Source organism: Branchiostoma floridae, chromosome 12 (assembly GCF_000003815.2).
Source record: "Branchiostoma floridae strain S238N-H82 chromosome 12, Bfl_VNyyK, whole genome shotgun sequence".
NCBI classification, from domain to species: domain Eukaryota; kingdom Metazoa; phylum Chordata; class Leptocardii; order Amphioxiformes; family Branchiostomatidae; genus Branchiostoma; species Branchiostoma floridae.
This window is the reverse complement of record NC_049990.1, coordinates 13,361,888-13,377,020: the sequence shown is the minus strand read 5'-3', so window position 1 is coordinate 13,377,020 and position 15,133 is coordinate 13,361,888. Positions and strand designations below refer to the sequence as shown.

Below are 15,133 nucleotides of genomic sequence, written 5' to 3'. Positions count from 1 at the left end.
TGCCATATATGAAGACAACAGTGAGGAATCTAAGAGCAGTGTAACCAGTATGGACGTACCCTCCCCCACTTCCAACCTGCTGGTGTTAGAGGGAAGTCCCTCATTTCACACAGAACAAAGTCCGGCCCGAAATCTTCCCAACTTTGAGGAATACCTGATGAAGGATACTAAAACTCTGAACACAAACTTGCAGACAACGTACACGTTGAATAATGAGAAGTCTGTCAAGTCTCCGCCCAGAGTACAGAGCCTGTGTCATAGAAAGGTCCACAATACCGCAGACGAGAGCGTGAAACTTAACAACAAGGACACAAATGTGATGGCAGAGAAACAGGGACACTGTGTTACACAGGGTGCATGCTGTGAGGAGCTACAGGTGAAAGGACAGAATATCGCACAACAGAGACTGAAAGTAGACTGTGCTTTATCCTTAAAGTGTGGGCCAAGTGAGGATGAGCAGAAGAGAAGAGCCACAGATTTCATCAGTAACATCAGCAATAACCAGCTTGCACTGCCGGGATGTCCAGGGCCCCAAGTGCAAGGTCACCAAGTTATTCATGTCCAAAAAAGAACTGAACCCCCCCCGGAAAGTGCTGAACAGGATGGGAGTCGCCATGGAGGGTGTGAAAGGGGAAGAGGCTGTTGAGGGTGTGAAAGGGGGAGAAGCTGGGGAGGATGTGTCGAAGTTAGAAATGGAGGAGTGTTCAGGGGAGAGTGAAGCCGACCTGGAGTGGGAGATGTATGTGAGAGACAACCAGTCTGTAGTGGTGGACACATTCCAGGGCCAGTTCAAAAGTACAGTAAGTATTGCCACCATGTTTGTGTGTTTTTTGTATCAGTGCCACTCTGAGCTGTGGAACTAAAGACCGAGGACGAAGCCCTGCTACGTTACTAAGAAAACTGTCTAAAAACTGACCATGGTCATGCCACCGAAGTGAGGCACGATTTCCTCTATAAGTCACAAGTTATAAGTGATACATTTGTAGCATCATTGCAAAGGCTTTTGGAGTACTATAACCTATAGATAAAGAACACAGCACGGTGTATTCCATATCACCCGAGGTACCAGCCCGACTCGCAGGACCAAGGGTGATAAGGAATATACCGTGTTGTATTTTATTTATGTCATATCCAGGTCAGAAAACACTGATTTAATTGCCAAACTACTCATAAAAGGGATAAAATTTGACACCAAACATTGTTTCAACCTGTGCCAATTGGAGAAAAATTCTAACAAAATAACTCTATTCGCTTGTAGTGTGGAGTGCGTTCTGTTTAACTGATGGAAGCCTGTGTTACGGAAAATTATCACCTGGTCTGGAACACCCATATCTAACGTTAGTATACAGCCCAGGTATGACATAATAATTACCTTTTTACCATCCCAAAATATTAAGCATTAATGAAGAAAGTTGTGATGCTGTTGTGTTTCAGGTGACCTGCTCTGTATGTCACCACCCTTCTGTGACTTATGAACCATTCATGTACCTGTCTGTACCTCTGCCCAGGGCCACTGACAGACAAATAGGTAAGTATGTACATGTACATACAAATCTAGGGATAAAGTATTTGTATTTCTCATGTTTTAGTTACTCTCACCTCTCAAATAAACGTACCGGTACGTTTATTTTTTTCCGCCTCAAAATCCACTCGGTACGTCCTTATTTTAGACGGTACGTTTATTTTTTTTTCAAATTGGGGCTTTCTTTACTAACCAGGGACCCCAAAAATATTGAAAGTTTGGTATTTTCTGCCCATATTTCCGCGGTATTTTTGCTTAAAATTCACTATTTTTCGGACGAGGCAGCGCGGATTTCCCTGCCGCTAACGGTATGACCCAAACATCTTAACTAGGGATGCGTACCGGTACGCCGGATCGGTGCTGGATTTGCAAAAACTTTTCGGTTCAGGTTCAAAAATAACTGATTCGGTGCTGCACTCACATATATCCTTTTCGTTTTAGACCATATTTAACCTTCCAAAAATCTTGAAATTTGCGCTGAACAAAGACGAAAACATCGCCAAAGGTCCATAGGCCGAGCTCAAACACATGCTACACACACAGTCACTCAGATCCGTAAATTCTCGATCAAAACACAGAAATTAACCACCAAATAAACAAACTTAAAAGTTACCAATACTTTTCCACCGTTTTTCACCCGTAGTCTACTTGTTTTAATGTTCCAGCAAAGAAAAAAACCCTTCCAAAATAAAGCACAGCGTTCAATCGGCTCGAAAACATCCGCCATGTTGGATTCATCAACTCACGCCGAATCTCGCGGTAATGCGCGAGAGAATGAATATTTTCTGCAGTACCGTTATTGTTCAATAGGGGGCAGTGTCTATGACCTCCTTGGTTTTTGCAACATTGAAAATAGCACAAGTGGTGAATTGAGAAAGGTATTCTACTAAGTTGGAATGTTTCTTCAAAATGTTATTTTGTAACAATGATTATGAAATCAAAAGTTCTTTTTTCATTTCTTCAATTTTTATTTTCATTCATTTCTTACTTTTATTTTAATCTTTGTTGATGTTGTGACACTCAGATAAAGAAAATATATGCAATAACATAGGAATTATTCTGTTCATTATTTATATACAATTAACTGATATGGTACTCAGGCATAAATGAATAAAAAGAGCCTACCTGCTTGTGACTGAAGTAGCATGGACACAGTTTACATGTCAATTTGGTATTTTTCCGGACTGAAGTAGCATGGACACAGTTTACATTGTCAATTTGGTATTTTTCCGGGGGGTACTTTTATTCCAGGGGGTACTTTTATTAGATTTTGAGGATTTGTCCGGGGGGTACTTTTATTCCAGGGGGTACTTCTATTTGAGAGGTGAGAGTAGTGCTATGATGGTTGAGTAATGCTCAGGTTACTTATTATAATATTAACCCAGAATCTTACTAAGCTGTATCAGATAAACTTACTCACACTCACCAACTATCCAGTTTACATGCTGTTGTTTCCTTATATATGCTTGCACATGCTACCAAAACTGTTTGTTTTTTCCTTTGGAGGGAAAGATTTTCTTGCATCATAGGGAAAATCTTTATTTAAGTGAAATCTTGGTCCCCATATCCTCTTTGAAATTGTCATTCAGTTAGCTTTATTAATTGTCTTGTTAATATTATCATTTGAATAACTGTTTATGTTCCCAAATGAAGGGTTGTTGGAGGCGTACATGATGTATGTAGTGTAAGCAAAAGTTATCTTTAGGTTAAAAGAATTTTTGCTATGTTTTCAGTGGTGACCTGGGTACCCTGTGATCACTCCACCCCAGTCCGCTATTGTCTGACAGTCCAGGACTATGGCAAGGTCCTTGACCTGAAGATGGCCCTGCAAGTTGTCCTTGGTGGACCACAGGACCAGGACATGGTTGTTCTGGCTGAAGTGTTTGACCATCACATCTCCAGGACACTGGTGGGTACAGCTATCATACCCAGATAGGGCATCTCAGTCTCCTATGCAGAGACATCCAACGGCTCCAGCAAAACCGCCTCTTGTCTGTACTCTGCTATCTCAACCGTCACCATCAGTTACTTACCGCCCTGCATATGAATATTAATGAGCTTATCCGAGATCCCTTTTGAAAACTGAAAGGCCTATTCTCTGATTGACTGACAGCTGGTTTGTGGCTACTCCCAGAGAAACTGATGGTGACAGTTGAGATAGCAGGGTACAGACAAGAGTCAATTTGCTGGCGCTGTTGAATGTCTCTGCATAAGAGAATGGAGCATCTAAAAATCAAACCTTTTTGGCCGAATTTTACGACACAAACAAAACATATAAACCTGTCCATTATTACATTATTACGTTGGTATTAAGTTGTTTTATATAATTTTGGATCTTTAACTTACCACAAAAGGATTTTCAAGAGTTTCTAATCTGTAGTGCTACAAAGTAGCCTTTTGTTAGCCTATAATCTAGCCAAAGCACATACTGATGATAGTGCACCCCTTTGGCAACTCTTCATTGCCTTTGCCAAGAAGAGAACATTTTCATTCATAGAATGATTAGGCGTGGGTTCCGGACCTGAACCTAGACCTGAATGTTAGAACTTGTGAGTAGGCGATACTGACCACCATGGTCCATTCCGCTACTTAGCATACCAAATGAATCTGTGTGGTGGAGTTACCCTAAATTTTCGGTCAAACTCTGTCGACCTTGTACACAGAACGGCCCTCTCTATCTCCAGCAGTGATGTCAGGAACACACCACTTTTGCAGGAGGGGGTCATAAGTATCAGAAAGTCTATGTCGCCCCCCGTCTCTGTTGAGTGTGGGCCTGTGGGCTCTAATGTACACTGCCTCCTTCAAAGTTTAGTAATTTCTATAATGTTTTCTACCAACACAGATGAAATTTCATGCTATGTGTAACAGTTGTTTGCCTACCATCAGGATGACGGTACATTGCTGAGATATGTCAACGCAACCAACAGGGAGATCTGTGGGTTTGAGGTGACCCAGGTCCGACCTGCTGACCACCAGGCCACCAACACCAGCAGTACATGTACCCTGGGTGCCGGGTACACAGGTGGTTCACAGGACCACAGTATGGCGGACAGCCAGGACCAGGCCTGGGGCAGTCTGAAGCTGGTCAGCACCTGGCGCAGCTGTGCTGTTTGTCTGGAGGAGATGGCGGACAACCAGCTGTTAACTCACGACCCCGGCTGCGGCTGCTGCCTGTGTGACACCTGCATGGAGGTACCACTCATCTGTTATTATACCTGCGTACCTGCACTGGTGCATGTAACATTGAAAATTACCTGCACTGCATTTAGACAAATTCTACCTGCACCACTCTGACTTTGAGAAGTATGGATCATACTAAAATTGTTCAGGAAAAATTGCTTTTTTTCTTTTATACTTCATCATAGTATGTGAAATGTATAAACCCAGTACATGGACCAGTGCAGGTTAGGTGCAGGTAGACATCAGAAATACCAGCACAGCTCCAATTTTACCTGCACTAACCTGCATATGCAGGTGGTTTTCAAGCCCTGTTATGGGTGTTCAGCTGGAGTTGATGACTGGATCACTAAAGGCTCATTCACATTGTTGTGTATATTCCAGTCTGTTTGAGCTCCATAGTTTGCTAATTCAGCTTAGGTACAGTCTGCGACTAAGAAAGTTGTCTCTTCTGTTCAATAACAAGGGTACAAAAAGATGGGTTGTATTGAAAAAAATATAAATCCCATTGCAATGAGCCCAAATCATTTGAGGTACAGTATGTGTTCATGGAATCCTACTTCTTTATTCAATTTTGTCTCTTAAAAAGCTGCAAGACCAAGGACTCTTCCTTCTTGCTTAATTTTTTCGTTGTGTAGATGTGCAGTAGCTTGGAGGAGGATTTAGCCAGGCTACTGAACCAATATCTGCCCACATCTTCCCATGATGAAACACTCATGATCACTCATAAAAACTCTCACTAGGCCCATCAGGCGAGTACAGGAGGATGTACATTTGACCTGGCTTAGGGGCATGTTCGGGCATGATGCACCCGCCATGACACACAAGTCGTGCGATCGGGGGTAGGAGGAACCCCTTACATCCTTGGTCGGAAGTCCTCCCAGGAGACGGATACTCCGAATAACAAAGCTGCATCTACTGAAGCCGTCTCACACGTGTCATACAGTTCTGTCCCTGTGAGACTTAGTGCTCCAGTAGACGAGAGGGTGGAGAAGGAATTGCACACCCCTCCTTCACATTAAAAGTCATGTGCAGGTCAGGCAAAACAGGTTAATGCCTGTCTGCCTGCTCATCTGTCGAATTGACAGGAGAACCATACTCAAAAAAAACATTTGACCAATCTTCATTTCACTTTCCCTTGGCAACTGGTACTGTATGAGTAATTTTCTGAATGTTAACATCATTTACAAAAGTGTGAGATCCTGCTAATTAGTATTGACATGACATAATTGTGATACTTATGTCCTGTCATGATTTTGTTTCCTCCAGAATGTTTTCTTTGTTAAAATGATTTTCTTTCCTTCCAGCTAACATCCAAGCATTACCTGAACAGTGGATTTCAGTGCCCGGTATGTGCTTTCCTATGCTCATCCAACATAGTGATTTAATAGTAAAGCATTACGAGAATCATTTCAGTCAAACCTGCTTAAGTGACCAAATCAGGAAGTGCAAGAACCATACCCATGACAACCAACTCTTTTTAAAAAAGGGTGCCAGCTTTTTTTGTGATCATTAGTGAGTAATTTCATGATCGGTCAATTTGCCTTGGATTTTAATGGCAAAATGCTGCCTATAGAGTCTTTTTGGCTCGGATGCAGTCTATTATGGATGGAAACATTGCTGCTGTGTAACTGTTCTCTTCATTAAGCTACACTGTAACTGTAACAACAAAATCTAGAATATTGATTTATAACGGTTTCTAATACTGTTAGGACACCAGGGTTGTTGGGTAGGGCAGGTTTGATGGTTCATGTACAATTTTTGTGGATTAAATTTATGAGATTAAAAATTAAAAATGGTATCTCTGAAAAATAGATTTTAGACTAGTCAAAGACATGCTAAGTTTGGAAGAACGTGACAGTGTCTGTCAGTAATTACGTACTTGTGTGTATCTACAGGTGTGCTGTATGTGCATATGTACCTGTTTGTATCCACAGGTGTGCTGTATACTTGTTGACCCATCCCTTGGGTTTCGCCGACTGGTCAGCTGTGAAGGGGCCAAAGCTGACCTCAGGTTTCTATTCTAGCCAGATGTTTTTATGGTAGCATGATTCTTAGTGCAAACAGAGAACTAGAATGCTCTGTGCAGCTTGGTTACAACATTTTGATTACTATTAATCCTCATTTTGTTCATGTATATTGAAAAACTTGTTCATTTGGATATTGGGGTACATTTCTTCCCTCTTCATATTGTCCTGTTAATGATATTTCAGCCAAATGAACTTTTTGTAGGTTGCAAATACATTTGTATGTGCTGACTAGACTTTTCTCTCCATTTAAGAAAAAAAATCAGTCAATGACATTGTCTTAATGCATGTACTAGTTACATGTAGTTTTGACGAATGCCACATACATAGGATCATATGGACTTACACCCATTTGGTGAGTGCATATTTTGGTATGATCTATCAGGCCCAGGGCTCTAGCCAGCAGTCAATTTGCGGAAATTTGCTGCGTGTGATGGAAAAACTTTTATAACCAATCCGTCAACCTTGGCTTGATGGACAAAAATCCTTGGTGGAAGCTACAGGCGGCTTGGGGACGCCGTCCACGGTCGGAAAGCCATACACTGTTTGTTTTGCTATTCTTTTCATTGTTGATGATATGTTTCAGTGCCCTTTTGCATACGATAGTCTCATTAAGGTCTCAGTTCAGTCCCTTTAACTCCTAGTCAGAATAGTGCATTCTACGAACTTTGATTGGAATCTTGACAATGTCAAATATTGTTTTGCAAAATGTCAGCATGGCGTCTTATTTTCTCTCATAAACATTTTACTTTGTAGTGTCATAGCGAAATCAATTAATTTTCGTGACAATGAGAATTGGCTGATGGATAAAAAATTGGAGCTGGCCAGAGCCCTGATCAGGCCAAGAAAGGCACACAGGATCACCCACCACTTTCTAAATAGTCTCTGTTCTGCAGGATTGTTCAGATTCCGGTCATGTTCCGCTATGACTACATGGAGACTGGACAAGAACAGGTCTGTGTGTTTTCATCATCAGCATCATCTGTGACTTATTCTACCTATTTTTTTTATAATCCCAGTCTTGGTCATCCAACAAACACAACTTAGGAATTAAAACTGATGTGCAGGAGGCCATATTATCTTATTTTTATTAAGTAACCATCAGATTTGCATTGTACAGTCACAGTCACAGATATGGCATTTATCTGTATTAAAGAGTAATACAAATTTTTAATGTTACCACTTGCATCAATTGTTGAAAGCCCTAAATGTATAAACAGACCTTAGAATAAAAGCTGTGTGTTTTGACTCCCATCACACAGATGAGGTTGTTTGGGTATCCCCGAGTGCTGTATGCACCCAGTGAGGTGACTGGACCTGACATGTACAGCTCAGTACAACAGTTTCTGCCCCTGGGCACCTCCTATTCTCTACATCTCACCAATGGACAGGTTGGGTCTCCAATTTTATACCATGTTCATTTCATTTTATGGATGACGTCTGAAGTTTTTATCCATTTCCAAAAATAAAGTTTTTGACGTCATAAATGGTACAAACAATTGCAAGAAAAATATTGGAAAGCGTATATGAAAGTGATAGTCGTAGAATCTCAAAGTCCGTTCCAATTACAATATGTGAAGTTGAAGCAGATATGAAAGAACAAAATTTAACGTACTGTAGTTTTTGTTCAACCTTCCTGACCACTTTTTTCAGTTTTGTAGTTCCCAGAGGATGTCATCCATATAATGTAATAAACATTATAGCCTTCCTATGAATTTTAAAATTATTTCTTTAGTAGACCTGCAAAAGCATTATTTCTCATTAGAATTACATCTGTTAAATTTTGTAGTTATCTGTTGCAACTGTAATTAGATCTGGAAATATTAGGTGTGTAAATTGTGCACTTTTGTAAAACTAAATTGGAGCTGTGCACCTAATTTTTGTTTAGTATTACATGTAACATATTCTTCACATTTTTCTTGTACAACAAATATTGAAGATACTGTACATGTAGCTGCTATAGAATCTGGGCTCATTGCATGTTTTGCTGAGTCATAACTGTTACTGTATGCTCTACAGTAGCTCTATTTCATCTATGTGTACACTTCACCCAAACTTGTTTTGTGCACTTGAAGTTGAAGGGTAGGTACTATTCACAAAATACTCTGGCCCTGTATAATTATTTCAATCACTAAACTCTTGGTTTTCTCTACTATTGCCCCCCCCCCCCTCAGGGAGTCCACTGCTCTCGCTGTATGTTCACTGTCCACTGTAGTGGGTGTGAGGTCCCCAGGGAAGGTCCCACCAGTCTGAAGCCTGGTGACCACCTGACCGTCAGGCTGACCGGGCGGTGTGACCAGGACCAGGACAGTGTCCAGGACCACTGCTCCATGAAGGACTTCAGCAGCACCCCACATGTGCTCACCTTGGAAGAAAGTTTCAAGGCCTTTACTGAAAGGTCTGCAAGAGAACTGCAAAACATTGAGCCTTTAATTAGTCATTAAACTGGACTTTATGATAAAAAATACTGTTGCTTTGTATGACAACACAGCTATGATTTATACTGATATCTATTCTGCATGACATTGTGTACATGTATGTTTATAGCACCTGGGCGCAAAATACCACCCATAAAATTATGCAGGTTAGTGCAGGTAAAATTAGAGCTGTGCAGGTATTTCTGGTGTCTACCTACACTGGTCCATGTACTAGATTTTATACATAAATGTCATATGATGTAGGTGTATGTTGATTGTTACCTGCATTGACTGTTACCTGCATTGACTGTTACCACCTACAAAGTATAGAAGAAAAAATATGGTTCCTGAACAATTTTAGTAGGATCCATACTTCATAAGTTCAGAGTGGTGCAGGTAAAATTTGTCTGGTGCAGGCAATTTCCAGTGTTACCTGCACCAGTGCAGATATGCAGAAAAAAGTATTCCGAGCCCTGTATGTGTAAGCTACTTGTTACACATGTATACACAGGTATACACATGACTTTGTATGATCTAGTACTTGATGAGTGACAATATGACAATGTTGAATTTTCCCCGTTGTGTTTGTAGTGAGGAGCTGGATGAACACAACCCCTGGTACTGCTCGCAGTGTCGGCAGAACCAGTCTGCAAGGAAAACACTGAAGGTGTGCCGCTTCCCAGAAACCCTTGTGGTGTACCTGAAGAGATTTGTGTTTCATCAACTCACTGGGATCAAGATTGACAGTAAAGTAAGTTATTTAGCATCTTTCAGTTATGCCTTTTTGTCTTGAGATATCCAATGTCAGAGGAGATATAACTAGATCGACTAACTACATTGACTGTATGTTAAGTTAATTGCGTTATAATTAGGAATTTGCTGGAATACCACTACAGGCACTATTAACACCATCCAGTGGGCAACCTCAGCCAATTTCTAGGTTGCCCATTTACATTTCAGGTTGCCATAAAGTGCAAGGCCCTAATCTTGAGCTCAGCAAGTAAATTCCAATACTAAAGGCTTTCAGTCTAATGTTTAAAGATCGTTCATGGTAAGAAAATTTGGGGGAAGAATTTTTGGGGCTGGGGGGATGAGTGTTGTCATGCATTGTATTTGCTATGATTATTGACATGAACTGAAACTATGCAAGTTATTTACATGTGTAAGATTGTGCAGATATTTTAAAAGACCTGTCCAAATGTACCACAAAACCAATGTTTAGAGTAAGCGAAACAGATCAAAAACACCAATTCAACCAAAAAGCCCATTAGCCAAATGGCTGTGAACCAGTGAATGTGGATAAATCTTTGAAAATCACGATGATAATTGAAAAGATCTTCTATTTGAAAGTCAATACTCCAGATGTTAGGCCTGATCTGATGTTGCAATACTTATTTTTGACCTTGGTGCACATGTATGGCTTTAGGCAGTTTACTGCACTGCACTACCTATAAGTGTGAAACTAAGTTGCACCATACAAAGTATAGTTGCCTTACTGGCATATATTTCAGACCTGTGTTTGTGTGTGCTGCAGGTACACTACCCACTGGAAACTCTGGATGTTTCAGCCTTACAAGATGACTCCTGTACCAGCTGTCCTCCCACATATGACTTACAGAGCTGCATCCTTCATTTTGGAGGTATAGATTTTACTATAATTACTTTCTGTACATGTCACCATGCCTGATTTATGCTGATGATCCAAAATTTTCTGTATATCATATACTATGGCCACTTTAATTTGTCCAGTTAAGTGAGAATACCACCAGTTCATCCATAACTTTGACAGACCTCTCAGTGTTTTTTCAGTGATCACCTCCATGGTCTTCTAAGGATCTCACAGTCTTCAATAATCTCACCATGATATATACACAGCGTATACTGTAATTCCTTATTTTTCGATGTACTTTTATGTTCACGGTTTTGAAGGAAATCACAGACTTTTTGTACGCACACCTGTAAAAGAAGTAAATGTTTCACTGATGACCAGCTTACTGGACTTTACAAAGAAGACAGGAGCTACATTGTATGCACAGATTTCTGCAAGCACAGATTTCTGCAACAACAGTTGGCCATGATGGCACTTCATAGTCTATCCTTTAATAGTATTGCAACCCTTTCTGGGATCTTGCATATCAGGTGAGTGAGATAGCAAGGCCACTAATCACTACGTTAGCTAAAAAATGACTTACCAAATTAGTCTGTGATGATGTGTACCTTGTTTGTGCAGGAGTGAATGCTGGGCACTACACCTGCTTCACTAAGCACCCGCTCAGCTCCAGTTGGAGATACTACAACGATGAGACTGTGTCTCAGCTACAGCCTTCAGAAGAAGATGCCAAAAATGTTTACGTACTCTTCTATCAGAGAAAGGGTAAGGTTTAAACCCAAATATCATGTCTTGGAAGGAAAATCTCACCTACAGAACCTAGGTGCTGGGTTCTAGCCGCACAACAGCCCAAAGTACAGATAGAAGTTCTCATGTTTTGACATATGTCTTATACACTTAGAAAAGTTCAGAACTTAAAAAAATTAAAGACATATATTCTTGATATTAATTATTTATTGATTGCATTGTATTATTTTACCCTTGAGCTTGATATGATAATGTAATTACTACTCCTTGCCGGTCATGTGGCTCGTAGTAGAGAGCCAGCTGGAAAACTCTTGTTCAGAAGTAGTGGACACCTGTTTTCTCTAAGAAATGTGTTGGTTGCCCTAGTTCGGTCGTTGGTTGTCTTATTAAATTAGAAACTGAACTGGATGGTCTGGAACTCCTTGAAGCGATGTATGACAGACTGTACTGGAAGTCAAACTTTACTTGCTGCACCTCGTAGAGGATGACAAATAATGATGATTATGTATTGCCCTTACAGTGTAAATAAATGGTAGCCTTTATTTGCACCATCTTTATCTGTTTGTTTTCATGTTTGTCACTTTGCCTGGCTGTATGGTTTACTCTGTCTTTCACAAGTGGCTGTAGAAGCCTTAGTGTGGCCTTTAATGTGATACATGTAGGTGTCCTATGTTCACATAACTGTACAGTCAAACCTGCCCAAGACGACCAACCGGGGGACCGGGAAAAACGGTCGATTTGGGCAGGTGGTCGCTGAGAAGAGTATCGACTTAAAACATGCCCGATGCCAACTGTAAATTGTAAATTTAACCCCAAGCTTTTATCGAGCTTTTATGCGATACAGTGTTTTAAAGCTCAATATTTGTACACTAACGTTTTAGACAGTAAGGGAACTTTGATGCTGTCAGTTACTATACAAGCCTTCATGCGTCGCTGTGTTCTTGATCGCCATATCTGAAATAACTACGGTGCACCTTTCGAATTCGATGCCCGGTATGTCCCGATAGCGTACTTTAACCCACGCGGGTTTATGTACAGTACAGTTGGACAAAAGCATAACACAGATCTTTCTTTAAAAAGTATGAGGCTATAAACGTTTCAGCAGTCGTTCACTTCATAATGATATAGATTTAAAAAAAACAAAAAAACTTCTGTAACAACTAAAGTCGGATTTTCTTACAACGAAATTTCCTCCCATATTACAGTAGACTGCCCGATTGACCCACCCATTGACCACCGCCATCCTTATTCTAAACATAACATTGTAATGGCAGTCAAAATCCGACGCAAACTGGCCTATTTCGGCACAGAATCGCGCTAGTAATCATAAAAAATCGACGAAAACCTCAATTTTGAAAATGATGCGGTCGTTATGGGTCCCAATTTGGGCCGGTCGCGGTCGCGTTGGCCAGGTGGTCGTTGAGAAAAGGTCGCTTAATGCTTACGTCAATGGGGAAAAAAATCGGGACCGAGAAAAAGCGGTCGAAATGGCCAGGTGGTCGCTGAGAAGAGGTGGTCGCTCGGACAGGTTTGACTGTATCTGCATTATTCAGAAATGCCATATCTAAAGCAAACTTTCTCTTCTTTTCAGGAACGTCCGTGAGCTTTAGACCCCCATCTCCTCTACCAGTGGACCACTTCCCAACACCCTCCCCTCCTCAGAGCCCCTGTCTTACCAACCTGGGCAGCCCCAACATTATGGAAGACATCAACGACATGCTCAGGGACTACAGCTCCACACAGGGGGACCCCCAGGATGACGGGTCTCCGTTCTTTGGTGCAGTCAATATGGCAGACAGGGAAGGTCTGTATAACAACCAGGCCACAGAAAGTCCTTTCCCTGACCAACAAGAAGAGATGCTGAAATTTGATCTGTAATGTTATTCATCATAACCAATTTTTCTTACACTCAAAACAGGCATTATAATGACAAGTGGCCCTTTAACTCTACTTATTACCTCAGTCTGTAAAGGAGGCACTGTTATTAGGCTAGCCTGTGTTTATTTGTGTGCCCGCAGGCATAACTCAATATCCCTTTAATGGATTGTTAATGTTATGAATTTTGATGAACCGTAGGCATAGCTGATAAAGTTCCTACCTGTGGTACGTACAGATTACAGGTGAACATTTGATTTGTATGAAGTCCTGTTTCTTGTCTGTTGATCCTTGTCAGGTGAGATCAGTCATTTGCATAACTAATATGAACATGGAATGCCAAAGGATACGACTTATTCTTATACAATGTAAGGCCACAGCAAGTAAATTTTATGGATGACATCCTCTGCAGACTGCAAAAATAGTGCGATAGGGCGGGAAAAAAACAAGATGGGTGAAAAAACAAGATGGCTACATATTCAAAAATAGGTACCATACAGTTGTGATGAATGTTGTAACAAGAATTAAAGGGACAAAACATGGTATCAGAGCCAACAAGGCATTCATTCCTGTATTCAAGACATGTTCTGGTGTGGTAAAAGTGACACTAGTGTGGTAGACTGGCATCACCATCAAAGTTGGTAACCACACTGAGGCTCATAGCTTCCATATTGGTGTCACTTTTACAACTATCCAATAAGTTTCATTTCTACAACTACAGCCCTGGGTACCTCGCAAGTGTGACTTCTGAAAGTACAATTATTAGGCTACAATACAACATATTTGCTCATTTTGGTACTTTATCGTCATGTTGACCATCCCTGCAGAAGAAAAAAAATCTTGTTTTTTTTCTTCTGAAATCAGGCAAAAATTAATGCGCGCGCTGATGTCATCCATAAAATTTACTTGCTGTGGCCTAATTTAGGTAGTGGGGCTCATCAATTTCAATAGATTATGCTTATTACTAACTTCTTTGCATAATTAATGACAATATTAAACAAATAGACTCTAGATATGTCCTACAGAGATATGATGTCTCTGAACTCTTGTTATTTCCTGCCAAAGTACTTTCTATAAATTTACATAAATGAGTTTCAGTCACATGTTACAAATGATTTAATGGAAATTCAATGCAGCAGGTTTTTCCTCATCAATTATGCAAAGTAGCTCCTATTTGCATGATAAGCTCTGATGTCTATGTCACTTGAGCTCTCTATTTACCAAGAGTCATGACATTATCCATCAAACTCATCTTCTTAAAAGTCTCGAACAAAAATGGCAGCTGCAGTTCCAAAAATGTTGCCAGGGGGCCAAACCCTACTTTGCCTCTTTACAAGTCCAAAGCGTATTACTATTAGAAAACAATGATCCAGAACACAAATATCAGAAGTCCTGCATCAGTACCTCAGAAAGTGGCTTTGGAGCCTATGATGTTACATCATTCCTTTGATTTTCCAACATCTATCAATATACCAAAACTTAATATTGTTACGATCCATCCACAACATCTTAAGCTATGCTGTTGACAATGAAACATACACACATGGACACACAGACCTGATACTTGGACACACAGACCTAGACATGGGAGCTGGTATAGACTGCCCATTTGTGAGGGTTGTACTTGTAGTGCATGTACAACCGTGGCATTATGACATGCCTCAGCCAAGGTTATTCTAGGTCCCATTTGTCTGTGTGTTTGTATGTTTACTACGGTAAGTGGACAGCATATCTTGATAGGTTGTGGTCAGTTTTCATG

General features: G+C 40.6%; 1 protein-coding gene across 1 annotated transcript; it reads left to right on the top strand.

Annotated features, from left to right (window-relative positions):
* Nucleotides 1-276: 276 nt before the first annotated feature.
* On the top strand, nt 277-13,820 carry LOC118427336 (ubiquitin carboxyl-terminal hydrolase 32-like). The gene is made up of 13 exons (XM_035837074.1): nt 277-800; nt 1,435-1,528; nt 3,256-3,431; nt 4,409-4,714; nt 6,007-6,048; nt 6,637-6,713; nt 7,623-7,680; nt 7,989-8,117; nt 8,901-9,124; nt 9,735-9,894; nt 10,678-10,783; nt 11,374-11,517; nt 13,091-13,820. The coding sequence occupies exons 1-13, from the start codon at nt 453-455 to the stop codon at nt 13,375-13,377; spliced, it is 2,151 nt and encodes a 716-aa protein (XP_035692967.1). The 5' UTR covers nt 277-452; the 3' UTR covers nt 13,378-13,820.
* The last annotated feature ends 1,313 nt before the right edge of the window (nt 13,821-15,133 follow it).

Bases quoted from the DNA above. Each gene is read 5' to 3' on its own strand.
- LOC118427336 (XM_035837074.1), top strand. From the start codon at position 453: ATGAGCAGAAGAGAAGAGCCACAGATTTCATCAGTAACATCAGCAATA. The intron at 6,714-7,622 runs GTTTCTATTCTA...TCTGTTCTGCAG, and splicing joins GGGGCCAAAGCTGACCTCAG to GATTGTTCAGATTCCGGTCA. The intron at 9,895-10,677 runs GTAAGTTATTTA...TGTGTGCTGCAG, and splicing joins GGATCAAGATTGACAGTAAA to GTACACTACCCACTGGAAAC.